At 45.5% G+C, this 27907-nt stretch overlaps 1 protein-coding gene across 7 annotated transcripts in view; it reads left to right on the top strand.

The window, feature by feature from the left end:
• The window catches only part of MDGA1 (MAM domain containing glycosylphosphatidylinositol anchor 1), a 435025-nt gene that overhangs the window by 280342 nt on the left and 126776 nt on the right, over window positions 1-27907 (top strand). For all 7 annotated transcript variants that reach the window (XM_073628744.1, XM_073628743.1, XM_073628742.1 and 4 more), the window contains 2 exons: window positions 14275-14541; window positions 19136-19287. In XM_073628744.1, the coding sequence (XP_073484845.1) occupies window positions 14275-14541; window positions 19136-19287 (419 nt within the window). The remainder of the gene's footprint in view (window positions 1-14274; window positions 14542-19135; window positions 19288-27907) is intronic.

Here is a 27907-nt window from a genome sequence, read left to right as displayed (position 1 = left end):
CTGGACAGGATGGAGGGTGAGGCCCCTGGTGTACCATCCTCCTCTGCGGTGACCGACTCCCCTGGTCCTGCTCAGGATCCCTCTCCAGTTCCTGTGGCCACCCCTCATGTGTCTGTAAGTATTCCTTCTGTATCTGTATCTGTCTCCCCCCAGCCTACTGTACCCTCTCCTCTTGTGTCAGAACCTTCCAAGTCTGTGCCCCCTGAGTCAGTTACCCCCCAGGAGTCTACCCCTCCTAAGTCTGATTCAAAGGGAGCACCCCCCCCACCAGCAGTAGTAGTGGGTACTAAAAAGGTTGCTTCTTCCTCTGTGAAGAAGTCTTCTGTAAAGACTTCACAGAAAAAAGTAATAGATGAGGGCATCTCTGAAGCTGACCTGCAGTACCTGGAGGAGAGAAGGAAGGTTGGAAAGCGGAAGAAGCAGGTGGTTAGGACGGAACAGGCTCCAGTGCCTGTCTCCAACCGTTATAGGTCCTCTAATTGGGATATCTCTTCATCTGGAGCTTCTTCGGAGCGAAGTTCTGATTCCGAAATGGAGTTTGAGGCAGCCTCAAGAAAGAGAGAGGCTTCTGGTGATGAGCAGCAGAGGGGAGCTAAGAAGCAAACTACCCAATAACCCAAATGGCGGTTCCCCCTCCGTTAAAAGTGGTGACAATAAATGTCGCCAGCATTAAGTCAGTAAGAGCTCGTTCTATGGCCTTCTTTTTGTTCAGCCAATTAGATGCTGAAATTTTATTTTTGCAAGAGACTAGGCTCACCTCCTTGGCAGATATTCATATGGCCAAGAGAGAGTGGAGGTATGGTCCATCTTACTGGTCTCTTGCGGCCGAGCCTTACGGCGGTGTGGCGGTGTTGTTTAAAACCGGCATGGTAACTGTCCGGCGGGTTATTGAGGTGGAGATTGGGAGATGTATGGTCTTAGACGTCCTTGTGGGAGGGCAGGACCTGCGCCTAATTAATGTTTATGGACCGCACACAAAGTGGGACAGGAAATGCCTTTTTACAAGGATCAAGCCATTTCTTTTTACATCCCGGCAAGTGGTCTTTGGAGGTGACTTTAATACAGTAACTAGGCCCAAGGACAGGAAGGACTTCAAGGACAGGCTGGGATATGATAGCGTTTTTTTAAATAGTATGGTTAGGGATGCTGGTCTTGTGGATGTGCACATTAAGCACCTCCCGGATGACACTGGGTTCACCTTTCATCGAGGTAATAGTCAGAGTAGAATAGATAGGTTTTTTTTTGAAGGAGACCTCTGCTTTCTCACCCCCAGTGGTGCAGGCAGTAGAGTTCTCTGATCACTGTATGCTATCTGTGGTCCTGAATGCTTCAGATGCCCCTCAGAGGGGCAAGGGCATCTGGAGATTGAATTCGACTCTACTCAAGGAAGAACATGTTAGACAATCCTTTGAGGAATTCTTTCAGGCACAGGTGACCATCCTGGACTTTTGTAGCAGCAAGGCTGAGTGGTGGGAGCTGACCAAAAAGAGGATTGCTGGATTCTTCAGGGGCCTAGCCAATAGAAAGCAGTTTAATAAATACATGACCTACCAACGTTTACGGAGGAAGCTGGATATTCTTGTCTCGAGAGGAGGAGATCCTGGGGCAATCTCCGAAGTGAAACTCCTTCTCAGGAAGTGTCAATATGACCGGCATGCCTCTTTGGTTCTGGAGAGGGACTATGGGAAGTACCACTCGCCTGACCCTTACCAGAACTGCAAACAAGGTGTAGCTGTTAAAACGGTCGTTGGCCTTAAGGACAGTACAGGTTCCTTGACAAAGTCCAGGTCAGGGATTCTGGAGGTCGTGAGGTCCTTTCATGCTGACCTTCTTGGGAGGAAAGAGCTTGACCGTGACAAGATGGAAAGCTTTTTGGACTCTACTCCAGGTCTAAATGATGAAGATGTCCCATTGATGAATTTGACAGAGGAGATCACAGTTGAAGAGGTGATAAGGGCAATTGAACAGCTTGCCATCAAAAAGTCACCTGGACCGGATGGCTTGACGGCTGAGTTTTACAAAGCTTTTAAGTCTATTCTGGCCCCACATTTGGTAGAGGTTTTTAACAGTTGCCTTGCTGAGGGGGTACTTCCCTCTTCCATGAGGCACTCAGCTGTGATTCTTCTTTCAAAGGGTAAAGATCCTTCGATGGTTGAGAATTGGCGCCCCATCAGCCTTCTTAATGTCGATAGAAAGATACTGGCAAAGATCATTTTCTGGCGCCTATCGTCAGTAGCAGAGTCTTTGCTTTCTCGCCATCAGCACTGTTCGGTCCAGGGTAGGTGCACCTTCACAGCAGTTTTAGCTGTCCGGGAGGCCTTGGAGCGGTGCAGGGCTGCAGGCTGGGGAAAGTATTTGCTGACATTGGATCAGGCAAAGGCTTTTGATCGTGTTAACCATGAGTACCTGTGGTTGCTCCTTAGTAAGTATGGTCTGCCGGGTGGTTTTGTCGATTGGTTAAAAGTCTTGTATGAGGGGGCAGAGAGCTTTCCTCTTGTTAATGGTTGGGTTGGGCAGTCCTTTGGGGTTGGCTCCGGGGTGCGCCAGGGTTGTCCCCTGAGTCCCCTGCTCTATGTGTTTGCAATCGACCCCTTCATCAGGAGGCTAGAGAGCGGCATGTTGTGTGGGGTGCCAGTGGGGCTTCCGGGTGAGCCGCCTTTGAGGGTTGTTGCCTATGCGGACGATGTGTCGGTGATTGTCACTGGGGCGGATGAAGCAGAGGAGGTGGTCTCTCTGACATCACGGTATTCTGAAGCATCAGGCTCCAAGATCAATCAGGAAAAGAGTGAAGTTTTCTGGATGGGAAAGGAAGGTGAGGGGTTTGATCTCCCGGACACCTTTCCAGTGCCCCAGGAAAGAATTAAGATTTTAGGCATTGAATTTGGACCTGGCGATTATGGCCTCAAAAACTGGGAAGGCAGACTGGAAATTGCCAATACTAAGGTGGTCAGCTGGAAGAGATGGAAGTTATCTATGAGGGAAAGGGTTGATCTGATTAAGACTTACCTGATTCCGATCTTCTTGTATGTCAGCTTTGTCTGCATCTTGCCAGTGTCTCTCTATGCTAGGGTCAGTAGTGTGTTCTTCCAGATGTTGTGGGGGAACAGACTGAACCCCATCAAGAGGAATGTCACCTATCTATCCAGGAGGGAGGGTGGCTTAGGTATGGTCAACCCAGTTCTTTTCTTTTCACTGCTTTTTCTCAAGTTTAATATTGGTAATATGCTTGCAGTGGAACCTCCTGGATGGGCAGGCATATTTAGATCTTGGTTTAGGCCTTTTCTACGACTTTGGGAAGAAGGTGGCCAAGTGAAGAATCTCAGGGGTCATCGTGGTCAGCTACCAGCCTATGTCGCTCCGTGCCTGAAGTTACTACGGCAGTGGCGATTGTCGGCTGAAGATCTCAGATCGGTTCCGAGGAAAGTCCTTATGAGTCGAGTCTTGAGCGAAGTCTTTCATGACCCACTGGCCTTAAGGGATTGCCCAGGCCCAGTTTTGAGGGCAGGGTTAAGACTTATTAATTTGGACAGAGTACCCCCTAAATTCAGGGATCTGGCCTGGTTGTGCTTCCATGGGAGACTCTATGTTAGGGGCAATTTGAAATTCCGCAGTGGGGTGGATCGTAGCTGTCCTCGGGAGGAGTGTGCAGGTGAGGAGGAGACTATGGACCATTTTCTGCTTCATTGCCCTTTTAACATAGAGGTGTACAAACAGGTGGGGCGGGCCCTCGGTGTTCCTTTCCTCTCCAGGCTGGGTTATGCTGAGTGGGTGTACGGAGCATTCAATACTGGTGGGGTTTTTTGTTTAGATACACTTTTTCTAGTTAGCCTAGTAGTCCGTTATTTCACTTGGAACGCACGGTGTCAGGTCTGCATTCGGCGTAAAATCCTTCCTGTTCAGGTGGTGGTGTATGACATTTTGCATGAGGTGGAGAAGATTCGGGTGCTTGAGAGAGACAAGCGGAGTCAGGGGGCTTGGTTGAAGGCGTGGAGGGGTTTCAAGCCTCCCTGACTGCCAGGAGTCTCTTTCCCGGGTGTGGCTGTCTGTCCCTTATCACCCTAGATTACTATTTTTTTTTTTGGATTAATTTTTGATAAATGGCTGCGTACATAGGTGATGGGTTGTGCCTCTTAGGCCCTCTCTGCTGCTTTATGTAAATAATTTTGGTAGTGGATTATGTATATATTGTATATATTCTGAACATGGATGTATATTCCTTGGATTTCTGTTGAAGTTTTGTACTATGGTTTTGTTTTTTACTTTTGTATAAAATTGGTTGCTTGATTCTTTTAATAAAAGATCAATAGTGTCCCATCATTGGTGTCAGTGGAAGGAATAGTGTCCCATCATTGGTGTCAGTGGGAGGAATAGTACCCCATCATTGGTGTCAGTGGGAGGAATAGTGCCCCATCATTGGTATCAGTGGGAGGAATAGTGTCCCATCATTGGTGTCAGTGGGAGGAATAGTGTCCCATCATTGGTGTCAGTGGGAGGAATAGTGCCCCATCATTGGTATCAGTGGGAGGAATAGTGTCCCATCATTGGTGTCAGTGGGAGGAACCAATAAAAGTGGAGCTATCATTGTTGGTGTCAGTGGAAGGAATAGTACCCCCATTGTTGGTGTAATTGGAAGGAATAGTTGTTGGTGTCAGTGGAAGGAATAGTGTCCCATTTGTAATGTCATTGGAAGGAATATTGCCCCATTGTTGGTTCCAGTGGGAGTGATAGCACCACCTTTATTGGTGTTAACGTTAGGAATAGTGTCCCATCTTTGACATCAGTGGAAGGAATAGTGTGCAATTGTTATTGTCAGTGGAAAAATAGTGCCCCATTGTTGATGTCAGTGGGAGGAATAGTGCCCCATTGTTCCTTATTATTATTATACTGGATTTCTATAGCACCAACAGTTCACTCAGTGCTTTACAATATAAAGGGTGTAGGCTTCCCTGTATAAGTGAGTTTTCAAGGATCGCTCAAAGGCGGACAGTGCAGAAGCTGACGGGATATGCTGGGGCAGGGAGTACCAGAGGATGGGAGAGGCTCTGAAGAAGTCCTGGAGGCAAGCATGGGAGGAAAAGACAAGGGAGCGAGAGAGCAGGAGGTCCTGGGAGGAGCAGAGAGCACGATATGGGTGATATCTGCGGATGAGGTTGGAGATGTAGCCGGGGGTGATGTTGTGGATGGCGTGTAATGTCATTGGAAGGAATAGTGCCCCATCATTGGTGTCAGTGGAAGGAATAGTGCCCCATCATTGGTGTCATTGGAAGGAATAGTGCCCCATCATTGGTGTCATTGGAAGGAATAGTGCCCCATCATTGGTGTCATTGGAAGGAATAGTGAACCATCATTGGTGTCAGCGGGAGAAATATATAACAGCGCTAAGCAATCATCTCCCTTACAATAATCATGAATAAAATAAATAGTAAAATGTGAAAAAAAAAGTTTGTATAGTGTTTTTATTTAAATAATGTACTGATTTCAATTCTAATAATTATACATTCATTCACTACAAGTAATAAATATGATATAATATACAATAAATATATACTGTATATATTGTGACAGGGGGAGGCCCTCCCACTGTGGGAATGTAGGAGAAAATGATGCAGTATTCACATTAAGGCTTAATGTGAGGCTCCAGACTATCATTTCTGAGCAGAGAAAGCTGAGTTTCTGGCATTATCTGAATTCTGTAAACCTGGATCGGGGCCTCCCCATATCCCTCCCGCTGATCCCAATGATGGGGCACTATTTCTCCCACTGATATGAATGATGGGGCACTATTCCACCCACTGATACAAATGATGGGGCACTATTCCACCCACGGATACCAATGATGGGGCACTATTCCTCCTAATGACACCAATGATGGGGCACTATTCCTCCTAATGACACCAATGATGGGGCACTATTCCTCCCAATGACACCAATGATGGGGCACTATTCCTCCCACTGGCACCAATGATAGGACACTATTCCACCCAATGACACCAATGATGGGGCACTATTCCTCCAACTGATACCAATGATGGGGCACTATTCCTCCAACTGATACCAATGATGGGGCACTATTCCTCCCAATGACACCAACAATGGGACACTATTATTCCCACTGACATCAGCAATGAGGCACTATTCTTCAAACTGACACCAATGATGGGGCAATGATGGGAGGTGAAAGTGGCTGGAGAATATCAAAGCAAAAAAAAATTAAAAAATTAAAATTTTGGCAAAATGTTGCCATTTTGGCAGAACATTTCGGAGTTGATGAGGAAGGTGAAAATCTGGAAAGTTTTGGTAAAATTGCACTATTTTGGGAAAACGTATAATGCCCCGTACACACGGTCGGATTTTCCGACGGAAAATGTGTGATAGGACCTTGTTGTCGGAAATTCCGACCGTGTGTGGGCTCCATCACACATTTTCCATCGGATTTTCCGACACACAAAGTTTGAGAGCTTGCTATAAAATTTTCCGACAACAAAATCCGTTGTCGGAAATTCCGATCGTGTGTACACAAATCAGACGGACAAAGTGCCACGCATGCTCAGAATAAATAAAGAAATGAAAGCTATTGGCTACTGCCCCATTTATAGTCCCGACGTACGTGTTTTACGTCACCGCGTTCAGAACGATCGGATTTTCCGACAACTTTGTGTGACCGTGTGTATGCAAGACAAGTTTGAGCCATCATCCGTCGGAAAAAATCCTAGGATTTTGTTGTCGGAATGTCCGATCAATGTCCGACCGTGTGTACGGGGCATTAGAGTTGATGAGGAAGGTGAAAATCTGGAAATTTTGGTAAAATTTTAATCATTTTGGCAAAACACAATGAAATTCATGAAGAATGTGTGAATCGTGGAAATTTTGGTAAGCTCTCAACATTTTGCAAAACACACTGGAGTTGAAAAATGTGAAAATTTGGAAACTTTGTTTAAATCTTCCATCTCATGCTCCTCTACCCCAACACTGCTGGAACCTTCTGGGGTGGGGTTAATTAAGCTAAGGGACCCCTCATAGACACTCATCAATCACTGCCAACTTTGCTCGCCCCTTCCCACCACCATTCATAGAAGTCGTACTATAGCTTCCATGGATGAATGGTGTGTGTTCACTGTCTACAAAGACAGACGTTGTGTTATTATATTGGCATGGCCGAATAACAATTCCGTGACCTGTGAAGATATACATAAGCTGTTTTTATATATATCAGCATTACAGGTCCTCTTTATCCCTGACATCATGGCTAAACGAGTCTGGAGCTAGGCGTGGAGGAGCCCGGCGCGGCCCTGTCACTCCTCCCCCCCCCCCCACGCCGTGACGCTCCCTCCATCCCCTTCGTTATCTCCTTTCCTCCGTGGTAAACACAATAAAAGTCCATTATGTGCGGAGAGGAGCCAGGCGTCTCCCGTGAAGGTGAAGATGGGAAGTGGAGGCGGTGTGCGCGTCCCTCATTACTTGGAGAGCGGCGCGGCGCACACCTCCTTGCACGCAGCCCTCATCATTTGTTCCTGGCACCGCACTCCCTGACCCGGGGGCCGCGGCGGCGCACATTCTGATGGCTCCATTAAGGGAGCTTCAAGCCTAACGAGTCACCTGTCGCCTCACCGCGCGCTTGCACATGTCTGAGATTACAGAGACGGGTCTCTGCAGCTCAGACTCTTCATTAGCTTGCTTCTGGCACAGTGGTCTTCATCTCAGCAGATGTCGGAGTGTGCCGCGCGTAAAGTTCTGATGATAAGTGTTTGTCGCTCCATCCCCCCCCCCCCCACCTTCCCTCCCTTCAGATCCTCCGTGCCGCTCTACGTGCAGAAGACGCCTATGTATAAGAATCAGATCTGCTTCTTTTTTAACCTCCAGTGAGCCTGATGGATAATGTTGATAAATCTCTCCAAAATTTGCCGCTGTAAAAAAAAAAATTTTTTTTAAATCGATGTGGCGGGCGCCCCCCTGGTCGGGTTCTGGGACTGGATTTTCTATTTTTTTGTGTTAAGCTTTATTTAATTGCACGGAGACTTTGGTTGAATGAAATTATTTCTGTAGTAACACGTTCGGTCATTCTGGATGTAACAAGTTTAAAGTCGATCGCCATCTCAGAAGCTTTAACATGTTAATATTGTTTCAAAGGTCAATCCTTTCGTTAAAATAATCCCCAGTGATCCAGTGTCGAAGGTCCCTGCAGTGGTGTCACCCGGTGCGGTAAAACATGAATCCCCCCCCACAATCATTTTAGCAACCTTGCAGGAGAGAGAGAGGGGAGAGGGAGAGAGAGGGCAGAAGAAGAGAGGGAAGCAGGGAAAGGGGGAGGGGGCAGAGAGAGAGGGGGGCAGGGAAAGAGAGAGAGAGGGGGCAGGGGGAGAGAGAGGGGGGGAGCAGGGAGAAAGAGAGAAGGGGGGCAGGGATAGAGGAGGGAGCAGGGAGAGATGGAGCAAGGAGAGAGAGGGGGGGCAGGGAGAGAGAGAGTGAGGCAGGGAGGGGGAGAGAGAGAGAGAGAAACAGAGAGAGAGGAGAGAGAGAGAGCGGGGAAAGAGAGAGAGAGAGGGGGGCAGGGGGACAGAGAGAGAGATGGAGAAAGAGAGGGGGGGGGCAGGGGGAGAGAGAGAGGGGAGCAGGGAGAGAGAGAGAGAGAGAGAGAGAGAGGGGGGGGCAGGGAGTGAGAGAGAAGGGGAGCAGGGATAAAGGAGGGAGGCAGGGAGGGGGAGAGAGAGCATTGAGAGAGAGAGAGCAGGGGAAAGAGAGAGGGGGCAGGGAGAGAGAGAGGGGCACAGGGAGAGAGAGAAGGGGCATGGGGGGTGTGGGCATGGGGAGAGCGAGAGAGGGGCACGGAGAGACAGTGAGAGGGAGGCAGGGAGGGGGAGAGAGAGCAGGGCGAGAGAGAGGGGGGCAGGGAGAGAGAGAGGGCAGAGAGAAAGAGAGGGGGACAGGGAGAGAGAGAGGGGGCAGGGAAAGAGAGAGAGGGCAGGGGGAGAGCGAGAGAGGGGGCACGGAGAGAGAGTGAGAGGGAGGCAGGGAGGGGGAGAGAGAGCAGGGCGAGAGAGAGGGGGGCAGGGAGAGGGGGGCAGGGGGAGAGAGAGAGAGGAGGGGCAGGGAGAGAGAGAGAGAGCCGGGGGGCAGGGGGAGGGGGGGGCTAGGGTCTGGTCAGTGCTCACTCACTTGGATGGTCCCCAGGGGCTCACTGGCTCAGTCAGTGGTTGTAGGCTTGTTTAATTTTCCTGCCCCCCACATTCCCTTCACATACAGAGCACACGGGCAGGGACAGAAAGGGGCGGGAGAAGGGATGAGTGTCATGCTGCTCAGGCATGCTGGAGGTGGACGGAGCAGTTTGGGGATCCCCTCCTTCCAGGAAAGCTGCAGCTCCCAAGCTGGTTGTTACCCGCAGAGAGCGGAGCATTCATCAGAGGAGGGGGAGGAGAGCAGCAGGTGGATGGAGCCACGGGTTTGCATAGTGGGCAGTGAAAGTGGCTGGAGAAGATCAAAGAAAAAAAAATGAAAATTTTGGCAAAATTTCATGGGATCCAGCATTCAAAGCACTGCCAATAAGTAATTCCCCTGCAATGTTAAACTTACGGGTGTGAGATTGAAGTTTGTCCCCAGGTGGCAGTGCTTTGAATGCTGGATCCCGTTTGTAACATAGCCCACCTACCCATCCTTGCTGCAACGTTATGTTTTGAATCTTGTTCCTGATCCCCAGTGCTCTACTCTTCATACGCCATTTATTGGTTACTGCATCTTTTCAGTGCCCCCCCCCCGTGTTCGCCGCGGGGGGATTACCCATTCAGGGTCCCTCAAATTGTGCCGCCCGTGACCCTCATTTTGGGCTCCCATTGATGTTTAAGGTCAACTCCTCCTGAAGAAGCGAATAATTTCACGAAACATGTTGAGGATCACGCTTAGGACCTACATCTTTTGAGGCTCCACTATATTGTGGGGTTCACACTGTTTAGTCTGTACTGTTCTGTCATAGTGGGCAACCAATTTTTTTGCATTCATGTGTTTCAATTTTGTTCTTTATAATAAAATAATATTTTTTATACTCAATAGTCCATTCCCTGGGTACTGAGATAGTCCAAAAATAATTCCTAATTGTTGTGGGGCATCTTTTGGAGTAGCTCCAGACGTCCCGTATTCCTTCACCACTTTAAGCTCAAGGATGATGGTACCCGCCCCTATTTCTATATACCTTTCATATTGAGGCATCACTTTACTCTTTTTTTGTTTGTGACGCAAAAAATAAAAAACGCAGAGGTGATCAAATACCACCAAAAGAAAGCTCTATTTGTGGTGAAAAAAGGACATCAATTTTGTTTGGGTACAGCATCGCACGACCGCACAATTGTCAGTTAAAGTGACGCAGTGCCATATCGCAAAAAAAATTGCCTGGTCAGGAAGTGGGTAAATCCTTCCGGGGCTGAAGTGGTTAAACAAAGGAGTGAGATTTTGGAAGTCACCCCCGGACTGCATGGAATATAATGGTCCAGTGGGGGGAGGGGATTCCGCCCAGCATCACCTGCCACCAAAGACATGATTGCTTAGTTTTAGGGTCGTACGCTGAATTTCAGTGTCTGCGGGTGTTTGAGCGGACCAAAAGGCTGGTTAGAATAAAAGCATGGTGCTGATTTTCGGCGGTGCACATCTCATTTGGCCCAGCGGGCGAGCGCCAAGAGGCCTTAAATAAAAATGGCATTTTTGCTGATATTAGGCGTTCTTCCCAAACCGTCCTAATAACAGAAAACACTTTTTATTGGTGTAATAACGAAGAGGGAGAGCACAGCGGCCTTCTCTCCATCTATGATATAATGGATGTTTTTAATAGCGCGGCCTCTGGCAGAGGTTTATTCCGGAGTTCACCGTACAGCGCAGACATGAGTAATGGAGACCCCCACACTAAGGCAGCATGAGTCCTCCAGCTGCTGGGAAGCCGCAGCGGAGCTGGAAGATGAAACCGTTTGAGAATCCGGGGAGGTCAGGAGATGCGAGTGCATTAGACGCTGACCACCTTCACCTCTCCGCTGAGAGCCTGCTATTAACGCCGTATTTCAGTGCATACAAACATGACACCATAACGCACAGGACACCGCCATGCCATAACTCAGATCAGACATCGCCATTTATTGCACTAGTCCGGTGATGACCAGCTGGGGAGGCAATGGGTCTCTATTCCTACAAATTAGAAACTGCACCGTCAACATCACGGCAAGCACTGCCCTTATCATTCATTCCGCTCAGAATAAGTAATGCACTTTTGAGTGGAATGCCTAAAATTTATACTCACCTTTGTGTGTTGTACCTTGTTGCTGGTCCAGTTTATAGGACAACCCAGTGCACATTATTGTGCTGAGCAGGGCTTTATTTTTCCTCAGAGGATAGGTGCAGGAACCCCCCCCCCCCCTTCTGAGTCACTTCTGTTCTCCGCCCTCTACCCACCTCTGAGCACCATCCCTTGGTTCCACCCCTACCCACTTTTGAGCACCATCCTTTGGTTACACCCCCTACCCACCTCTGAGCATCATCCCTTGGTTCCACCCCTACCCACTTTTGAGCACCATCCCTTGGTTACACCCCCTACCCACCTCTGAGCACCATCCCTTGGTTCCAACCCCTACCCGTGTCTGAGCACCATCCTTTGGTTCCACCCCCTACCCACCTCTGAGCACCATCCCTTGGTTCCGCCCCCTACCCACCTCTGAGCACCATCCCTTTGTTCCACCCCCTACCCACCTCTGAGCACCATCCCTTGGTTCCACCCCCTACCCACTTTTGAGCACCATCCCTTGGTTTCACCCCCTACCCACCTCTGAGCACCATCCCTTGGTTCAACCCCCTATCCACCTCTGAGCACCATCCCTTGGTTCCACCCCTACCCACTTTTGAGCACCATCCTTTGGTTACACCCCCTACCCACCTCTGAGCACCATCCCTTGGTTCCACCCCTACCCACTTTTGAGCACCATCCCTTGGTTACACCCCCTACCCACCTCTGAGCACCATCCCTTGGTTCCAACCCCTACCCGTGTCTGAGCACCATCCTTTGGTTCCACCCCCTACCCACCTCTGAGCACCATCCCTTGGTTCCGCCCCCTACCCACCTCTGAGCACCATCCCTTTGTTCCACCCCCTACCCACCTCTGAGCACCATCCCTTGGTTCCACCCCCTACCCACTTTTGAGCACCATCCCTTGGTTTCACCCCCTACCCACCTCTGAGCACCATCCCTTGGTTCAACCCCCTATCCACCTCTGAGCACCATCCCTTGGTTCCACCCCTACCCTCTTTTGAACACCATCCCTTGGTTCCACCCCCTACCCACCTCTGAGCACCATCCATTAGTTTCACCCCCTATCCACCTCTGAGCACCATCCTTTGGTTCCGCCCCCTACCCAACTCTGAGCACAATCCCTTGGTCCCCCCCCTACCCACCTCCCAGTACTGCCCCTTTTAGAGAATACAGAACCAAGTATCATTTTGTGGTGATAAGTAATGTGTATGAAATGTGTTAATAACAAGAAAAGCAGTGAAGTATAGACATGTGCACTGCCGAAAAATGTGTTCGTTTTAATTCCATTTGTTTTTTTTTTTCCAGGTCATTCGTTATTATCTCAATTCGTAAATTAGAAAATTTGAAAATCCGAAAATAAGAAAATTCGAAAGAATAACTAACTAATAATAACTATTAAATTAAAGGTATTGTAATCTCCTTTCAAATTTGCCTGTTAGTGAATGTAAGAAATACCAATTTATCCGAAGTTACGAATTAGCTGAAAAACCAATGCCACATCTAAACAAATGGAACGGGACGAATTAATAATAAATAATAATAATAAAACGTTTTTATTATTATTATTGTTATCTATTATTATTAATTCATTACGTTCCATTCATTTAGATACAGCATTCATTATTTCGTTATGTTCACTAACAGCCAAATTTGAAAGGAAATTCCAATACCTATAGTTTAACAGTAATAGTTAAGTTATTATTAGTTAGTAATTATTTGAGATTTTTGAATTTTCTCATTTCGAATTTAGGAATTTTCGAATATTCGAATTTCCGAATATTCTGAAAAATTTGTTAAAAGGGTTTTCGTTCATTCGGATATTTTCAAACTAACGAATTTGTCAAAATTTGTTAGGAAAACAAATTCGGAACAAAACGAATTTCACATGTCTAGTGAAGTAAATCGCCCGTAGCCAGCAGCAAAAAACCCTTCCCAGCAATAATAGATTCCCCCTTGGAACAATGGACCCCCAACAAAAATAGATCCTCACAGCAACAAAAGAATTCCCAGCAGCCAGCCCAGAATCGACTCTCCAGCAGCCAACAACAGTAGACCCTCTCCATCAACAGTAGATCCTTTTCCAGCAACAATTGACCCCCCCAATGTAAAAAACAGCAAGAAGCGCCAATCTAAGTGCAGTATCATGAAACTTTAACGAGATAATTATAAACGGACAAACAGCCAAATGGCTACTCACAAAGATGAAATAGGTTAAGGCAAGGACAAGTAATGGGTCCAGGGACGTCCTCCTCAGATGTGGGCAAAGTGCATGGTGCAGGTTTGGCTTTGCCCACATCTGAGGAGGACGTCCCTGGACCCATTACTTGTCCTTGCCTTAACCTATTTCATCTTTGTGAGTAGCCATTTGGCTGTTTGTCCGTTTATAATTATCTCATTAAAGTTTCATGATACTGCACTTAGATTGGCGCTTCTTGCTGTTTTTTACATTGTTTTTTCAGAGTTGCCTGCTTCCACTCTCAAGTGAGCTGCCGCTGGTGCTTTTTATCAGATCTTTAATTTCAGTGACTTTTTTTATATATATATATATATACATACAATTTTTCTATATATATATAATTTTATTGACTATCACACCCTGGATGTTTTTTCACATTTACTTTGGACTCTTTATATGCATGTTTGTATGTTCTAGCGCCATTTATCCTTTTTTTAATTGACCCCCCCAATTGATTCCTGCAAACAGCTCCAAAAACAATGCACTTTTAGCACCCCCAACTTAAAAAACCCTTATCAACATATAATAATAAGGATAAAAACACTAAAGAGCTTACACTTTTATTGACAATTGACATCTGACAGGGAGCCCAGAGAGCACTGCCCAATCTGTCATTGATAAAAATGATTCAGAAGTAAATGAAATGGACAGATGTTGAACAAAATCAGAGATGAATTTTATTTGTTTATTTTACTTGTTGACTGTTTTTCTTATTGTAGAATATGAATTCACGATTTCTGTATGTTTCGCTGATCCCTTTCAGTTGCCCCGGTGGTGGACCCAAAGTTTCTGGACATCCGGAAGGCGATGAGGCACAGTGTGTTGCTGCGGTGCAACATGCTGAAAGGGAGCCCGGTGAAAGTGGCCACCTCCGTCTGGAGGTTCAACCGGAACCTTCTCGTTCCCTCTGTAGAACAGCAAGAATATTCTGAGTACAAGATACCCAGCATGAGCCCGGAGACCAGCGGCACCTACGAATGTAACATCTCTAACGACGTAGGCTCTGACACTTGTGTCTTCCAGGTGACCGGTGAGTGGAGAGGCCGCTCTGTCTTCCTTCTTTAGAAGATGGATTTTATCTAGCCAGGATAATACTGGCTTTGTTAAATTATTTGGTTCCTCAGCTTCAGTCCAGGTTCTCACCCAAATATTTTATTGTAGTGTTCTCAGTAGAGATTGTTCCTGACAAAATACCAGGCTGGTCACAGACAGGGGGTGGCTATTGTAACCATTACATGATTGGCAATACCCAAAACCCTTAGCCAATGGGATGAATGCCTCAACAGAGATTTGGCAGAGGTTTTTGCCTGTGGGTGGTAGAGTCCAACCACAATTAGGAGACCACAGATGACACAGCAGTGTAAAATTGGCCAGCAGCAGGACAAATTAGGTCTATAGATGTTGCCAACTCTTGAAGCTCGGGTCTTCTGCCTTGTTTTTACCTTTTCTCATACAGCACTTCATTATACTACAGCATAGTGAAGTCCATAGTACCAGAAGATACGTACATGTCTCATTCCATCATATACCTTGATAATTAAATTGTATCAAAATGGGAAAACCTTTTGTTCTCATTTTGGATAGAGTAAGAGAGGGTTATAACCCCTGGAAAGTGTTTTTTTTTCTTTCGTCCTTCTGTGTCCCTTTGGGGAGATTTCCCTTCACTTCCTGTCCCATACCCAAAACAGAAATCCCAGGGTTTCACCAGGGTGACAAGAACTAGTGTCCCCATTGGAAGATTTACCCTCTAGTACTGTTTTGGTGTCAACTCAAAATTTGGGATTTTCTTTTACTTTCACTTTCAATAATAATGGTAAACCAGACCAATAGAGAGGGTGAATCTCCTTAACATGACAAATGCCCTGTGTGTGTGTTGAGTTTCTATTTGTTTTAAAGGGGCCCAGTAGAACCCCCAGCTCAGTAGTCCTCCACTCAGCAGATCCCCAGCTCTTTAGTACCCTTGTTCAGCAGATCCCCAGCTAATTGGTATCCTCGTACAGGTCAGTAGTATCCCGAGCTCTGCCAATCCCTTGCTCAGTAGTAACCCCCAGCTCTGCTGATCCCCCACTCGGCAGTAACCCCCAACTCTGCTGATCCTCTGGTTTGCTAATCCTCCCCTCTCTCTGGTCCCTGCTGACCTCCCGCTATATTTCTCCCACACGGCTCACCACGTCTGACATCTGCTAGTTTTTTACTGCTCCGGTCCCCAAGCTCTGCTGCTTTTCTGACGCTCAGTCCTCTCTCTCCAGTCCCCGCTCTCCTTCTACTGTAGCGTTCCTATGTTGCACACCACGTGAACCATCTGCTAGTTGCTCCGCACTAGTCTGGACCCCGCTCACCTTCCTGGTGCTACACACTGCACACCAGATGTGATGTCTACACCAGACACTTCCAGAACATATACACATGAACCCGGAACTGACTGCTGACGACATCTTTCCAATTCCCTACTTGGTTTACCAGTGCATCCTGGGATTTCTCATACCTGCAATACCTCCAAGTCAAAGAGAGGCTAAAGCTGAATAAAAACCTCTCAAAAGCTGTAAGCGAGTGTTGTCATAGACTTCTATGGAGGCTTTGGAGATGCTTTAAAGCACCAAGAAAGCAACATGGGGTATACTCTTTGAAGCAAAGCAAACACATGAAAACAGGACTGTAAACTTCCCATTTTATATAGTGACAGGTGCTTTGATTAGCATAGAGTGCTATAAAAAAAGAGTGTCCATTGCCAAATTTTGAAGCAAATGTAAACAAGCCCTAAGAGGATCATTCTACATTTCAAGACAGTAGACAGTAGACAGAGCCATGCAAATCATTACTTTAAGCCTCAACAGCAAGACACATCTCCAGAACTGCTGGTGTCTAGTGCAAATACAGCCAAATATTACAGAGCCATTTATTCCAAATCACTGTTTAAGACTTTTACATTCCAGTGTGTGGAAACCATGGCTTCTATGGATTAGAGCGGTGAAGGCAAACCTTGGCACCCCAGATGTTTTGGAACTACATTTCCCATGATGCTCTGGAACTCTGCAGTGTAGTGGAGCATCATGGGAAATGTAGCTGCAAAAAATCTGGGGTGCCAAGGCTCGCCATGACTGGATTAGAGCTTGGGACCCAACGAGACAGTATAACCATACAAGTTATGCTGAGAAGAGACTAAAGGAATCAAAAAGCCCTCCAATCATTTGCAGCCCTACATTGTATTCACATTCCATGATATATCCCAAACATAAGTGGATTTTACCTCATTTCACGAGTTCTAGAAGTGATGATGGGTCATAAAGAATTTCTTTGCATGGCTCAGCCCTCTGTCCTGAAATGAGGAAAAATCCTTTTAATTTTTGCAATTAGGCATTTGAATACCTTTTGTTCTCCGAGTGATTTACTGTTCCAGATGCTGATTGGCTTGGAGGGCTTTTTAGTGCCTTCTCATCATAACCTGTATGGGTATACCACAGAATGGCAGATACTCTACAGTTAATGGTCCCCAAACATTTCAATACCAACCAAGAGCTTTTTTACATTTTAAATCCTTGCCTTCTACCAGTTTAACCATAAAATAGTCACTGGACAATAATTTAAAGAGGAACTGTAGCCTGCTCACATAATGTGTAATAAAAACATCTTTCAAACGATCCATTCTGAAGCTTCCCTCCAACCACTTTGCAAACTATTTTATATATACTGTGATTCTCTCGTTGCCAAATATCCTGCAGAATTCTCCCTCCACTAAGTCTGGCTGCAGCCATTTTAACTGTGGGCAGCTGCCTGTTCACTTCCTGGATTTACACACACACACATTGGCCCTCTTATGACTCATCCCCCCTCCCTTCCTAGCAAAATCTCACAGAGAGCTGTGCATGATGTCATAAGCCTAGGCTAATGACCAGACAAGAAACAGGAAGTGGGCTGTATAAGGTATTTACTGGCAGAAAAAAAAATGGTTTACTATCCAAAGTTAAAACAACAACAAGGGCAGAAAATGTAATAGATGGAAAGATGAAAAAAATGACTGAAGGTCCGCTTTAACCTTGCTTGCTGAAAAAGCCTGATGTTATAGCACCTTAAATCCTACTGGAACCCAGAGCTGCAAAGCTCTAATGCAGCCATTCTCAACCAGGGTTCCATGAAACTCCATGGTTCCTCCAGAGGTTGCTAGGGGTTCCTTGAGCTATGGCTGATTGACCTTCCATCTGATGGTGCCTGCATAGTTCCAAGTCCAGTGCCACTTAGCAGAGTCAGTGGCATGACACCAATTATCTTTTTAGCTGTCAGTAAGGGTGGCATTGGGACCACCAGTGTAAGGGGCATTCTTCCTATTATCCCCCCCCCCCCCCCAATATTATTAATTTTAGTAGGGGTTTCCTGAGGCCTAAAATGTATTTTTAAGGGTTCATCTGGCGTAAAAGGTTGAGAAAGGCTGCTCTAATGGAGCAACAAATTCTGGTGGACATATCTCAACAATGAGGTCAACAAGCTGTGTAGAAAGTCTTTGTACTGATTAAGCTTTAAAGAAACTGTACAGAGCTCTTTTTGTAGGAGCCTTTTTGGACATGAAATGCCTTTCTAAACCCAGATATTAGCTTTTAAACATAGGAGTCACATCATAACTGTGCATGGCCGGTGCAGGGAGAAAAAAAGGTGGGGAGGGGGGGATTAAGCAGACTCCACCCAATACAGGCTGCCTGTAGAAATCTACAGGAGGGGACAGGGACACGGCCAGTCACACTGCACAAGTAGAGAGAGATCAGAGCTGTGGGAGGATCCCAGTAGGCTCCACCCACTAGAGGCTACCTGCAGAAAACTACAGGAGGGGGCGGAGACAAGACCAGTCAACCTGCACAAGGAGAGAGAGCAGCAGTGACCAGGCTTTATCACAGGAAGCTTCTGCACAGAGGCAAAGTTTCAGACCAAATTACTGCAAGAATGCAGAAGAAATACACAAAGCACACTACGATTCAAGAAGAATACACACAATGAATGTATTAAGATGATTTGTTTATTTTCTGGAGTTCTGCATTAACCACCAACAGTAATATTTTTCTATAAAGTGATACATCTGCTGTAGATCAAGACGATGACAGGTAAAGGACATTTGGTGGTTAATTCTCTTTGCTTGTCTATAGGTTTATTGTAGAGAAATAAAGGCACAAATGAACAGATATGAATAAAGAAACCTTCACATGGAACACGTCAAGGTTCTCTTATTGATATCTATTTACAGTAGTTGTGCAGACATTTTTCTACAATAAACCTACCAACAAACAAGGAGAGTTAACCAAGAAATGTCCTCCACCCACCATCTTCTTGACCTACAAAAGTAGTGTCACTTTACAGGATAATATGAACAGATATCTACAAAGGGGAACCTTGGCAAGAAATACCTCAAGGTTCCCTTGTTATTTTCTGTTCTAATGTGGCTATCTTATTCTATAACTGACCTAGAATCGAGGAAGTAGAGTGAAGAGGTTTTATTCACTTGACATAGTCTGAAAGTTGCAATCCCCCAGTACTCTGGGGGGTACGTAGAGCTGGTTCCTTTTCAGCAAACCCTACAGTTTCTGATTTGTGTAACATGTGCCTCTCTTCCTTGTCCAAACATATTCTGTTCTTATTTCCAGGCAAAGCCTTCAGCCCAGAATTCTACTACGACACCCTAAACCCCATTGAATCCAACAAGCAGGCTAGGAACTACTCATATTTGATCCAGTGGACCCAGAAAGACCCCAGTGCAGTGGATCCAGTAACAAAATACAGACTGGACTGGAAACCGGTAAGACCTGCATTGTTGTTGTGCCATATAAGACACTACAGCTGGTCGACACGGCATGATAAAACTCGCAGTCCCCCAGAGAGTCATCGCTTGCCTATAACTCAAAGCTAAACTAGATAGTTGGAGGTATAAAGAGAAATTTAGCATGGCAAAAGCTAAAAATAAATACAAAACAAAACTGAATTTCAAGGATATATAATCAGAAGTATTATACACTATAGTAAAAAAAAAAAAAAAAAGTTAAAATGATCATTAGATCCAGAGATACAGGCAGATGAAGTTATAGGAAAATGCCAGTTTTGCCCTTGGTAGGCAAAGTATGTCTTATTTTGCTGATGACACCAAGGTGTGCAACAGGGTTGATATACCTGAAGATATTTGGTGTAATATGGAACGTGATTTGGTATTGCTGAAACGTTGGCCAAAGCAGTGGAAACTGCAGTGTAATGTATCTAATTGCAAACAAATGTACAAAAGAGCTAAAAAAAAACCCTCCAATATAGAGGAATCAGGTCCTCCTTCCTTCTGCAGGGAGTACAGTATTGGCTACAACTATAGAGGAAAATTGATTTTGGGTGCCCATTTCAGATGGTTGTAAAGAACAAAAAGTGTGGCTAGGCAGTGGGGAAAGTTAATAGAATTCCTGGTGACCAACACTAGAGGGATCATTAAAAGGAGGAAGGAGGTCCTAATTTCCCTTTATAGATCTTTAGTTATCTCTAGAATGGTCACCAGTAGGAAAGAAGAGGTCCGGATTCCTCAGTTTAGACTTTTATTATCACTAGAGGGATCACCAGCAGGAGGAAGGAGATCCTGATTCCTCTTAATAGAGCTCTGTTTCACTAGAGGGATCACCAGCAGCAGGAAGAAGGTCCTGATTCCTCCCTCCACTAGAGAGATCACCATTAATTAGGAGGAAGGAGGACCTGATTCCTCTATATAGATCTTTTTATCGCTAGAGGGGTCACCAGCAGGAGGAAGAAGGTCCAGATTCCTCTATATAGACCTCTATATCACTAGAGGGATCACCAGCAGGAGGAAGGAGGACCTGATTCCTCTATATAGATCTCTATATCACTAGAAGGATCACCAGCAGGAGGAAGGAGGGCCTGATTCCTCTATATAGATTTTTATATCACTAGAGGGATCACTGGCTGGAGGAAGGAGGTCCTTATTCCTCTATATAGATCTTTAAATCACTAGAGTGATCACAGGCAGGAGGAAGGGGGTCCTGATTCCTCTATATAGGTCTTTAGTCATCTCTAGAAGGGTCACCAGTAGGAAAGAGGAGGTCCGGATTCCTCATTTTAGACCTTTATTATTGCTAGAGGGGTCACCAGCAAGAGGAAGGAGGTCCCGATTCCTCTATATAGATCTTTATATCACTAGAGGAATCACCAGCAAGAGGAAGGAGGTCCTGATTCCTCTATATAGATCTTTATATCACTAGAGGGGTCACCAGCAGCAGGAAGGAGGTCCTAATTCCTTTATATAGGTCTTCATATCACTAGAGGAATCACCAGCAGGAGGAAGGAGGTCCTTATTCCTCTTTATAGATATTTATATCACTAGAGGGATCACCAAATGTAGGAAGGAGGTCCTGATTCCTTTATATAGAGCTTTACTTAGTCATTTAGAATACTGTGTCCATTTCTGGAGACCTCACTTACAAAAAAGTCTAGAGATGAGCAACAAAATTGGTGAAAGGTCTTAGGTATAAAACATTTTAGGAGAAACTGCAGGAACTTGCTATTTACATTCTGGAGGAAAGAAGGGAAAGAACGGACATAACTAAAACCTTTAAATACGTGAAGAGTGTGAATGAAGGCAGGAGGGCAGGATTTTTGGATGTGAAGCCAAGATCATGTATACTAGGACATGACCTCAAACTAGAAGGAGGAAAGTTCAAGCTAATCTTAGAAAGTTTAATTTTACAGAAGTAGTAGCTGATGCTTAGACTAGATGTGGGTGCAGCAGAGGTAGCGATTCAGTAAACCGTAAGTGATTGTAAACATGCTTGGGATCAATCATAGACCTATATGGAAAAAAAGGACAAAGGTTGCGGACTTGATGGACCACTTGGTCTTTGTTTCTGTAAATAACGTCTTTGGGTGCTACAAATCCTAATTTCAACTATCCATCTGGTTGAACTAGATGTCCTTGTGTCTTTTTTCAACCAGACTATCTATGTAAATATGTAAAAGCTCAATGACGTAGCATGCGGTGTGGTGTATGATTTTTTCCATGAAGAAGAACATGCCAAAGGTCTTTCTTATGCCGCATACACACGGGCGGACTTTTCGACCGGACTGGTCCGACGGTCTTTCTGACGGACTTTCTGATGGACTTTCCGACGGACTTTCGAACGAACGGACTTGCCTACACACGATCAACCAAAGTCCGACGGATTCGTACGTGATGACATACGACCGGACTAAAATAAGGAAGTTGATAGCCAGTAGCCAATAGCTGCCCTAGCGTCGGTTTTTGTCAGAGTAGCATACAGACGAGCAAATTTTTCGATTGGACTCGAGTCCGTCGGAAAGATTTGAAACATGTTTTATCTCTAGGTCCGTCAGGCTTTTGGGGGAAAAAAAAGTCCGCTGGAGCCCACGCACGATCGAATTGTCCGCCGGAGTCCGGTCCGCTGGACCAAGTCTGCCGGAAAGTCCGCCCGTGTGTACGCTGCATTAGAAGCAGTCAGCCCTGGTCCATTGTGTGAGGCGCGGCGGCACGCATGGTTGGCTTTAGCACGAGGATGCTTCAGAACCCTCATACAAGAACAATGCACCCTCTCTCAAGGCCATTAGTGGCTCTTGGCGGCACTGAACAGATTTCTCTATTGTTCCCTGCGTTGAGCATTTAGAAGAAAATAAATAATCCCTGCACATTCTTCATCTCTCATATAACCTGCTTGGAAAGGCTGTAGTTAAACAATATATATATATATTTAAAAAGTACAGCGACCTGTGTAATGTGTGCTCGCCCGTCACAAGTAATAAATTTCACTTGACTAAAGATTCGGCGTGTGATGGAGACGCAGGCTTCCGGCTCCGGTGATATTATACAGCGAAAGGTCATCGACTCTTATTTCGAGAAGGTCAGTGAGGAGAGATGGCAGGTCAGTGACCGACAAGGAATTACAAGTCAGGTGTGGCCTTAGGTATTGATACACGGCGACAGAATTATTGGGCGATACGCGCAACCAGGGACGCCAGTCATCGAGCGCCTATTGATTTTTTTCCGGTGCAAGGGTGCAGGATAAACATGACATTGACCGTCGGAGGTGTTTATTTCACCCGTCTCTCTATTTGGTTGTTCTGTTTGCAGTCACATATTAATTTCATTGACAGCATGGTTTGCCGCCCGCCCAGATAATAGCGGCGCAAAGCGTAATTCAGTCCAAGAGCGCGGCCGCCCCATCTCCGCACACACCGCTGACTACACATCTGCGAGCAGAGAGCGGAAAATGATTCTCCAACCTGGACAGCTAAAATAAATGTGAAACAGGTTACCTGCCAGATGTTTGGAACGCTGCTCAGCCAGTCTTGTGATTTACCCCGCCCCCCCCCCCTTTACACCCCCTCTAATAATTCAGGAACAGGAATTGTGGAGCTTATTGCAAAAGTGGGGGCTAAAACTCCAACTTCACACCTTTATACCGGACACTTTCACCCCCTTCCTGCCCAGGCCAATTTTCAGCTTTCAGCGCTGTCACACTTTGAATGACAATTACTCAGTCATGCAACACTGTATCCAAATTACATTTTTATCGTTTTTTTTTTTAGACAGAGCTTTTTTTTGTCGGTATTTACCCTGCGCTGCGTTCACACCTATGCGCTTTTTTTGTGCGTTTTCCATTTTGCAGAAACGCGCTACAGTCCATTTAACATGGTTTCCTATGGTACACATTCACATCTGTGTTTTTTCAGCCGGTGCGTTTTTGGAAAGGGTTGGAGACTTTTTTTCCCCGCAGCAGATTGCGTTTTGCGTGTAATAGACTTCAGTGGAGTCGCACCAAAAACGCAAGTGTTGCGTTTTTGATGCGCTTTTAATGAGTTTTGTGTTCCCTCCCTTTAAAAACACTAGCTGGTTTCTGAGGAGGGGCGCGATAGGGCGGTGACGTCACAAGGGGGCGGGGCCACCAGGTGATGATGCAACATGGCCCCGCCCCTACCTGTTTAAAAACTGTCATATAGAGGAGCAGGCAGTCAGCGGTTAGACTTTTTTTTTTTCCCCGGGTTCAGCAGTGTGGCGGGGGGCGGGAATGACGTTGGATCTATATCGGGGCGACATTATTTTTTGACCTTTTACATGGGGGGGTCAGGATCTGGGGCCTCCTTGATAAAGGGGGCTTCCAGATGCTGATAAGCCCCCCGCCCGCAGACCCCCACAACCACCGCCCAGGGTTGTAGGGAAGAGGCCCTTGTTCCCATCAACAAGGGGAAAAAGCACCCCCCCATGTTGAGGGCATGTGGCCTAGTATGGTTCAGGAGGGGGGGCGCTCGCTCATCCCCTCCCTTTCCTGACCTGCCAGGCTGCATGCTTGGATAAGGGTCTGGTTTGGATTTGAGGGGGACCCCCCACGCCATTTTTATTTTTATTTTTTTGCCATGGGGTTCCCCTCCAAATCCACACCAGTCCCGAAGGGCCCGGTATGGATCTGGGGGGACCCCAAGCCATTTTTTTTTTAGAATTTTTTTTTTTAAGACTCAGCTGATGAGTCATTGGTTGTTAAGGATGCAGCGGCCCGCTCCTTAGCAACCAGCTATATACAGTGTTTTTAAAGGGGAAACAAAAAACGCAAAACGCATTAAAACTGCAGGCAAAGACGCATCAAAAATGCAGGTTTAAAATGCAAAAGGCACTGCAAAACGCAACTGAAAGATGCATCAACCGCAACTGCATAGATGTGAACCTAGATTTATTTATTTTTCCTACATAAACATAAAAATTATGAAAAAAAACGCGCCTTTCTTTGTTTATGTTTTAAAATTTTGCAAATAAATTATCATTCTTCAAAAATTTAGCCCCAAATGTATTCTGCTACATTTCTTTGGTGTAAATAAGTCAAATCGTTGTATGTTATTTAGTCTGTAGGAAAGTTATAGAGTCCAAAAACTATGGAATATAGATTTGAAAATCGATCAAACCTGATGTACTGACAACCAATCTCATTTCTTGAAGCCCGAAAACACAAGGACAGTACAGATACCCCTCCAATGACCCCCAAAGAAGACAGTTCAAGGTATTTAGTAAGAGGCATGGGAGCCACCTTTTGTTAAAGGGTGTGGTATGGAATATGAGGGAACCCCATGCTGCATATTTATTTCTGCGTGGAGTCCCCGGTTAACACCTATACCAGACCCTCATCTGCCAAATGACTACCATGAAATGATGGACAATGTCCATGCTCAGAAAAGCCCACACAAAGGTCCCAAAGGAGGGACATCCAACACAGCACAGCCGCAAAAGAACCTTTAAAGTAGATGTGGATCGCATGTGGCTAGGGCGTTGTTTATATTAGGCAGGCATAGGTTACGTAAGAGGTCTTTCTAAACGCTTAAGAAAACTATTTTTGCATATACTTATACACCTTTCTATACAGTCAAATATTGAACATATCCATTTTTCCTTCCAAAAAAACGCCTCTGGAGAAGGGACAACGTCCTGAAACATGTTAGACCTATGGAGGAATTTGTAATCAGTTTTGAAATTATAGAAAATTTACTGTGTGCAAACTTTGTTTTGTATGAATATTTTGTATAGACTGTTATCATGTTTATATAAATATGCTTTTCTAAGCAAAAATCTTTTTCTAATAAACAATATGTTTTTATAAACTTCTGACTGTTCGCCTTCAAAGTCCCGCTGTACCGGGGGGTACAAGTGTTCCCTGTTTTTTGAGGGTTCCTTCTATGATATAATTGTTGGCAACCCCCTATGGAGAATTCAATCGCCTCTTTGTGGTTCACCACTATACTTATTTATTCCTATGGTACCAACGATGGGGCACTATTCCCCCCCTTAACACCAAATGTGATGATGTTTACTCTCGCTGATGACAGGAATACTTCCGCTCTAGCTGGCTACAATTCCGGCCTCCCTAAAGTCTGAAGGACAATAAACTGACCCTTTGCTTAGAAAGTTTGGAGACCCCTGGTCAAGAGCAATGGCACAACCAGCCACCCACTCCTACATGCCAGGGTTCTAGGTGTTACCCTGGATTCTGAACTCTTACTTTTGGCCCCACATCCAATCCCTTTCCAAAGCTTGCCGCCTCAACCTCCGCAACATCTCTAAACTACGTCCCTTCCAAACCAATGAAACCACAAATCTCCTGATTCACTCCCTGGTTATCTCTCGCTTTGACTCCCTCCTCATTGGCTTACCTTTAAATAGACTATCCCCCCTTCAGTCCATCATGAATGCTGCTGCCAGACTCATCCACCTTACAAACCGCTCAGTGTCTGCCACCCCTCTCTGCCAATCTCTCCGTTGGCTGCCACTCGCCCAACGAATTAAATTCAAAATACTAACAATAACGTATAAAGCCATCCACAACTCTGCCCACAGCTACAGCACTAGCCTAGTCTCAAAATACCAACCTACTCGTTCTCTTCCTTCCTCTCAAGACCTCCTGCTCTCTAGCTCCCTCATCACCTCCTCCCATGGTCGCCTCCAGGAATTCTCCTGAGCCTCTCCCATCCTCTGGAATTCCCTGCTCCAATCTGTCAAGAATATCTCCAAATTTATCCACTTTTAGGCGATCCCTGAAAACTTTTCTCTTCAGAGAAGCCTATCCTGCCTCCACCTAACAACTGTGCTTTAATTGTCTTCATTAGATCATTCCCCCCGTAGTTTTTTACCCTTTTGTATCACTTGACCCTCCTTTCTAGATTGTAAGCTCTAACGAGCAGGGCCCTCTGATTCCTCCTGTATTGAATTGTTTATCGTTCCAATAAAAAGTCAATGACAGCCACCAAGACTAAAAGCCTTGTGCACACGATCGGATTGTTGGCCAACAAAATTTTGTCCGAAGGGCGTTGGCGCAAACTTTTCTTGCATACACACGGCCACACAATTGTTGACCAGCAATTACGTACTTAGTGACGTATTACCTGGTTGTTCAGCTTTTTAGCGCCACCCTTTGGGCTCCTTCTGCTAATTTTGTGTTAGTAGAAGTTTGGCAAGTGTTGATTCGCGCTTTTCATTTTGTGCTTTTCATTTCGTTTCTGAACGGACGTTCGTCAACCAGCCATGTTGTGGAATCGGAGGCGGTAACATGTTATTTATTATTGGCCTTGGAGTTATAGCTTTGACATTATTTTTTTGGTTGAATAATAATGATTTGATTTGGTATATTTTCTATATTTTTGGATGCATAGAATGCACTTTTTGGTTAAGTTCTATTGGCAGATAGCATGTCTAATTTTATTTGTTTTCTTTTTTTTAATGCACAATAACAAAAATTGTGGAGAATAATACTTGGCTATGTGTTTTACTTCAAATGACAGTTTGGGAGTCGACAGTTACCAGGGCTTTTTTTCAGCGGGAACGAGGGGGGGAACGCAATTCCTGCACCTCCAGCAGTGAATGTATGTACTAGAAAGGGGTGTAGGGTTTGCTAGAGAGCTAGTGATGCTGGCTGCTGGGGGGAACTATTGACCCTGGTGGGGATCTGTTTTGTGTGAAGGTCTATGGTTGCTGGTGGAAGATCTATTGTTGCTGGTGGGTCTTATGTTGCTGGTAGGAATGTACTGTTGAGGGTGAGGTCTATTGTTGCTGGCTGCTGGGAGACCTGTTGTTTCTGGGTATCTTTTGTTGCTGTTTTTGGGTTCTATTGTTGTGTGGGGGATCTATTGTTGCTGGGGTGGGGTCTGTTGTTGCTGGGGGAGTCTATTGTTGTGTGGAGGCATTATTGTTGCTGTGGGGAGGGGGTCTATTGTTGCTAGCTGCAGGGAATCTATTTGACTGTTATCAATAACAAATTCCATACAAATTATTTAGCGCCACAAAATTATACTTGGTTCTGTATTCTCTAAAAGGAGCGGTACTGGGAGGTGGGTAGAGAGTGGGACCAAGATACGGTACTCAGAGGTTGGTAGGGGGTGGAGACAAGGGGTGACTCAGAACGGGGGAGTTCCTGCACCTATTCTCTGAGAAAAAAAGCCCTGGCAGTTACATTTTATAAAATACAATGTAAAATTGACAAGGGACACCAACATAGTTGTATCTTTGATCTTAAAAACTACCGGATAATGATGTTGTGATAACTTGCCCAAATAATAAAAAATAACAAGCATAATAATAATATTCTTGATATCACTAGAAAATAAAAGCCTTTGAAAATTTGTTTGCAATAACTCCATCAGTATCACCAGCAAAGCAGCTTCATTATTATCCCATTAAAGAAGAAGAGAATTCTGCATTTCCAGATTTCATAATTTGCCGCGTCACGAATGTTGATTCTCCATTACGAGCGCTAGTTTACAAGACCGATCGCTCCCAGCTCATCCTCGCATCCGAGCATGCGTGTTTGTACTTTGGACTTTTGTCCGACGGACTTATGTACACACGCTCGGAAAATACGACAACAGACATTTGTGTGCGGAACATT

This window comes from Aquarana catesbeiana, linkage group LG04 (assembly GCF_042186555.1).
Source record: "Aquarana catesbeiana isolate 2022-GZ linkage group LG04, ASM4218655v1, whole genome shotgun sequence".
NCBI classification, from domain to species: Eukaryota; Metazoa; Chordata; class Amphibia; order Anura; family Ranidae; genus Aquarana; species Aquarana catesbeiana.
The sequence above is the reverse complement of the archived record's forward strand: the minus strand, read 5'-3'. Positions and strand labels throughout refer to the sequence as shown.